Below are 5,691 nucleotides of genomic sequence, written 5' to 3'. Positions count from 1 at the left end.
TAAGAGCTGGAGAAGGCAATGGTGACGGTGACGATGACGGGAATAACCGTGGTGATGATACTAAAAAATGAGAGTATTTTCGCAGGATACAAAAGTGACAAAAGTAATCAGAGGGATATAATATCTCGGATATACCTCTCCTCTTGACCTCAATCTCTTAAAAAATCACAGCGCTTTCGTCGGTAAATCTTCCCCTTCGTCCCGGCCCGCAAGGACCATCGATCACACGTAAGCGTGATAGGACAAAGAGCTCATAATCTGACATTGGCGTGCCAAGAGAAGAACGGTGGAGTGCTGGTGAATAAGAGAAAAAAGGGATAGTCTCCGTGAAAGAGGAGTAACGAGAACATTGTCAATGCAAGACAAAACCGAGAGGGGCTTTCATTTGATGATTCCTGTCATAAATAAGAATGAGTAGTTACTAAGCGTATGAGTGCGGCATATATGTAAGCGTGGCGAAGAGGAAAGCTAAATTCCACATCGTATGCGGACTGAAATCTTCGGTCACTAAATGGCCGTGATAGTTATTTACGAGATGGCGTAAAGGATAGTTGTCCTGCGCGTGTTTTCCCGAAGGGCGACGACCAAACGAGCGTCCCAGGATGTACGACCCAAGTCCGGCAAAACACTTTGACGGTCGATTCTCCTCGTACATTACCGTGGAATTGCCGTGAACTTAGTGGCGTTTATACATTGCTTGACAAATGTATCGATCGAGAAAGGAGACAAGGAGAAGTGTTCGAAAACGACAAAAAAAAAAAAAAAAAATCAAAGAGACACGAAAGGAAGAAAAAGGATATGGCTCGATGTGAACGAGAGGAAAGTTCTCACAACACGTTAACTGGTTCGCCCACCGCCTTCGGCGGTTCGAAGGTGGTTATGTAGGGGTAGCCTCACTCCTGGAAAGCTTCGTTTTCTCGCGATAGGCACGGCCGATTAAGTGAGCTGTTTACTTCAGTTTAGTGTACAGTTTTTAGTTTTATATGTTGTGTAGTTCGTTATAAATCGTCTCATACTTTTCTACACTCTACAAATTATTTCCGTCTCTGACAACTCTCTTTCTTCCTTTTTTTTGTTGTTATTGTATACAAATACAAGTACATATAGTGAAATTGTTGATCATTAATATTATATTTTCATTTTTCCTAATAGCTAAATTATCGTCGTGAAGTTTACGATTTATTAATTTATGATTCTAAGATTAATATTTTCCTGAGAGATTTCATTAAAAAATATATGGATAGGGAAGAAATTCTGTATCTGAAATTAATAATTATTAAATATATTAAATAATTATTAAATCAAATTAATAATTAATAAATATTAAGATTAAATTAAAATTAATTGCTTAATATTAATTTTATAAATTACATTTTTTCTCTATTCATTTATTTACACATTCTGTTTAAAATAAATTCGCAAAAAATTATAATTTTGATATATTATAAACTTCAACATATATAAAAATAAAAAGACAAAGCGAGACACTATGAGACATAGTGAAACATGCGAAAGGTATCTATTTCAGTGAGATTTTCAAAACTGGGCTTTTTCAAGTATCATCATCAATAAAATGTTTTGCTTTTTCAAAATTGGCTTTTTGACGTGCAAATCAATATAGTAGCGGACAAAATATTTTCCAAGCTATACATGAAACATGAAAATATGAAAGTTTCTCTCTAACAGCTTCTTTTCAATAATTTTGGAAACATTTCTATATCATTCATTGCTGATAAATTGAATTCTAATAATCGTAATTAAAGTTCCAATGTTTCAAAAACATAATGCGTGATATAAAATCTATGCATTTTAATACGTCTTTAAATAACCATTGCTTATATTAATATATTCAAACATTTTGGAATAATTTGCAAACATTTCGCGAGTATGCTATTATCGTTATTCGGCTGCGATTCACTTTGTATGATTAATTAATTAATTAATTAATTATACAGTTAGAGTATTAATCAAAATATCTCGCGTCATATACATTACACCTCACAACATAACCACGGGTTAATCGGATCCAAAAGCAATAAATGTCGAGAAATTTCCTCGTATCTTTTTGTAATTTGTGAAATTTAAGATGAAGAGAGAGAGGGGGGAGGAAGGAGAGAGAGAGAGAGAGAGAGAGAGAGAGAGAGAGAGAGAGAGAGAGAGAGAGACGGAAAATGCGAGTTGACAAAGAACGTGGGTTTGTTATTATCGTTCAGCTTTTCTTTCGTTCTTTCAGAATGAGGGTGGCACGGCTATTATTGTGCTGCGTACTTCTCGAAGACTACAGCACCAATCTCGGCGGAACGGCAATTACCAGTGACGCCATGCGCCAAGACGGCTCCTCGTCCGCGACGAATCCGACGCTATCAGGTACATACCCGTATATACTCATCTGCATATTGCCGACTGGTTTTCTTTTTCTTGCTTCTCCGCGTCGCACAGAGAAGAGATCGCGGAAATTCTCGTTGGCGTTAATGGCACGTGCCGAGGAATGTGAGCGAGCAAACATCCCGTATTACCGTCGGGAAAATAAAAGACACTCGTCACTTCAAGTATTCTTTTATTCTTGGTTCCCTCCAATAAACATTGGTAAATGTTCGGAGGGTTCCACTCTCGAATATCTTTCAACTTAGCATACAACAGAGTTCGCAAGACTATTCTTTATACGAGATCACGTATCCTGTATAAATTTGTATTTCATACGAATAGAAATTCCTTCGTTGTTTAACATAATATGCTAATTGAAATTAATTTGGTATGTAAAGGAAGAAAATAAAATGTTATTATTGTTTTAACAAATGTTTCATTTACATATATAGATCTATTTAAAAACAAAATTTATTTTGACTTAAATTTAACGTTTGATAAATTAATATTTATTCGTTCGCTAAAATTACATTGCGACAATTGCCATACTGCTCGATTAATTAAATTTTCAATAACAGATAATTTAGAATTTTTTTAAACATTTATTAATTCTTTTATGATCATTATATTAAAATTTAATTCACATAAAATAAGATACTTCATTGTGATAATTTTATATAAGTATGTCAAGCTTTTAAGAGATGTAAAGGAAAGAAGGAGCTTATTTCCTCAATATTTAATTTAAACGCGTGAATCCTCTCTCTCTCTCTATCTCTCTTTTTAATTTCATTTTTTAGGAATTGTCAATTTGATCACGTTATGAAGATTATATCTTTTTTAAAGTGCGTCAGGCGATTTTTCAATCATTTGATAAGATCGCATGTTTCTCTCGATGATCGTGTCGATGATCACATCGACTGTCGTAATATTTAACCGACAATAATCGGAATAAAATCACTTCTCGTTGCGTGCCAAGTGGTAAATAGATGTCGTAACGTCACGTGTTTGCTACACAAGCCGGTATCCACTCCGCGACGTATGAAGGGTTTCCCCGTGGAGCATATAAAGCTTTGTGAAAAATCTGAATAATGCATTGTGAAATATTATCTATACGTGGGTAGATTTATACGGTGTTGCACCGGCGATACGTTGTCTGCCTTTATCATAAAGCCCGATAATGTTCGGCGAAGAAAAGGAGAAAAATTTCCTCACGCAAATTTCATTCCGACACACGAAAGCGTGACTTAAATAGCTTAAAGCAGACTTTCGTTTAAACAAACAGGAAATCAAGAATAATTTAATTTTTATCGCAGTATAGTCACGAAAAAATTTATTACTTATTAAATGTTTTTCAGAGCTCTCAATGAAATTGTACGCAATAAATGTCAACAATTAGAGAGAAAATACTTTCATATATTACTATAAATATAATGTGAAATGCAGTTTCGTTTTTCGTATTTGCTAACAACCGGACAGTACAATCAGTTTTTGGCAAATTCATCAAAGGATTTCTCGTTTCATTTTCGACCGTGCAACGATCTGCTGAATAATTCATGCAAAACCGTAATTAGCAGCTTAAACTTTTTAATTTAATGAGAAAATATACATGTCACATGGACTACTAAAGCTCGTAAAATATTTCGAAGAGTATAATGGCATTGGACATGGCAGTGCAGTGAGTTTGCAGAGTAAACTCGATGCATACAGATTTCACGCACGTTTATTTTCACGGATTGTTCAGAAAGCGCGGCTTACAAACTCGTCAGATCACCTTCATTTTTTTCCCTCTTTCATTTCTACAGCCGGAAGCGCATTATCACTCTCGTGATATTTTATAAAGTTAATCGTCGGTACATTCAGAGATACGCGGTCAGAAAATGTACGTGTGTCAAAACGGCAATATATAATATTTTTTTTAACTATCGATATTGTTTATTAAAAATTGTAAAGATACGTGCATTCACACACAGATGTTTACACATTTACATTATGTGTAAACATTTTATATTCCACGTAAAAATAAGACTCTGTAAAAATGAATCAGTGTATTACTGACTTTAGTGCTACACTTATAATTCTTATATCAGCGAATATTTTGTATTTGTTTTTTCAGTAATAATACACTGATTCATTTTTAGAAATTATGATTTCTACAGATTGAAATCTGCAGAAAATCATCACCTCTAAAAGTAAATCAATGTATTATTACTGAAAAACAGTAAATATTCGCTGATGATTACATTCTTTATTATAGCACTGAAGTCAGTAATAATTCATTGATTTACTTTTACAGAGTACTATTTAATAATACTGAAAAATATTATAATTAATATAATACAATATAAAAAATGTTCATTACATTCTTCAATAACTTAATCAAATATGATTAAATATGATTATATCAAATATGATTAAAATATATCTCCATTCTCTATCTCTATGATTAATATATTTCTTGCGAGCAAAATTTTGTCATGCGAAAATATTCAGTCGCGCGTATTTTACAGTTTGGTAGTGATAAAGCGCAAAAACGTCCATAACATAAAGGAAAAAGAAAGAAATATATATAGAAGTTTATCAGAGTAGTCGCGAGACAAGAGACGTAAACGAGAGCGAGAGAAGAATAGAGTCGGCGTCCTGGTTGGCGGGGGATTGTCGACGACGTCGTCGTTGCGTCCGAAGTTGAAGTGGTTCCAGTCCGGCCCGGCATTGCAACTGGGTCCATGCCGGTTAGTTCGCCAAGTTTTTCCTTTGAGGATGAAAGATATTAATTAAACTGTCACAGACACGGTAGCGTGCGCGCGCGCGCACGCGGAACCCCTGCCCAACTTTATTTCGCCACTTACAAGTTTACCTCTTAGGCGCCAGTGTATGGACAGGCGGACCACTGCAAGTCATCCTTTTACAAATCTTATGCGCACGATATAGAATAGACGGGATCATGGCAGAGCACGCCGAAACGAAAACGTGACGTATGCATGCGGAAAGATTGGCCAATTAAGTGTCAGCAAACGCGCCTGAGGCTTGATGCACGCCAGAAACAGACAGGTCGTTTATGTATTCTCTTTTTCTTCTTTTTTCTCTCTCCTTTCTAATTTTCTTTTTATATTTTATATTTTATATATCCGTTCCCAACAAGCGCATTTCAATTGCAACTATGAGCAACTACGTCTACAATACATATGCAAATTTTTGAAATTGCAGAAAGTATGGCGTGAAATTAAATTTTTGAAGTAAATTGTTTCAATTTTCAAGATAAGATATATCATTTAAATATTGAAATTATAAACTTACTATTAAATATTTTGGATTCTCTCGTAATCTAAA

At 34.6% G+C, this 5,691-nt stretch overlaps 1 protein-coding gene across 1 annotated transcript in view; it reads left to right on the top strand.

Annotated features, from left to right (window-relative positions):
• The window catches only part of LOC108687033 (polycomb protein Sfmbt-like), a 67,089-nt gene that overhangs the window by 6,308 nt on the left and 55,090 nt on the right, over positions 1 to 5,691 (top strand). Inside the window, 1 exon segment of the mRNA XM_018192621.1 lies at positions 2,234 to 2,367. Coding sequence (XP_018048110.1) covers positions 2,235 to 2,367 — 133 coding nt within the window. The 5' untranslated portion in view covers position 2,234.

Source organism: Atta colombica, unplaced genomic scaffold, assembly GCF_001594045.1.
Source record: "Atta colombica isolate Treedump-2 unplaced genomic scaffold, Acol1.0 scaffold198, whole genome shotgun sequence".
NCBI lineage: Eukaryota > Metazoa > Arthropoda > Insecta > Hymenoptera > Formicidae > Atta > Atta colombica.
The sequence above is the reverse complement of the archived record's forward strand: the minus strand, read 5'-3'. Positions and strand labels throughout refer to the sequence as shown.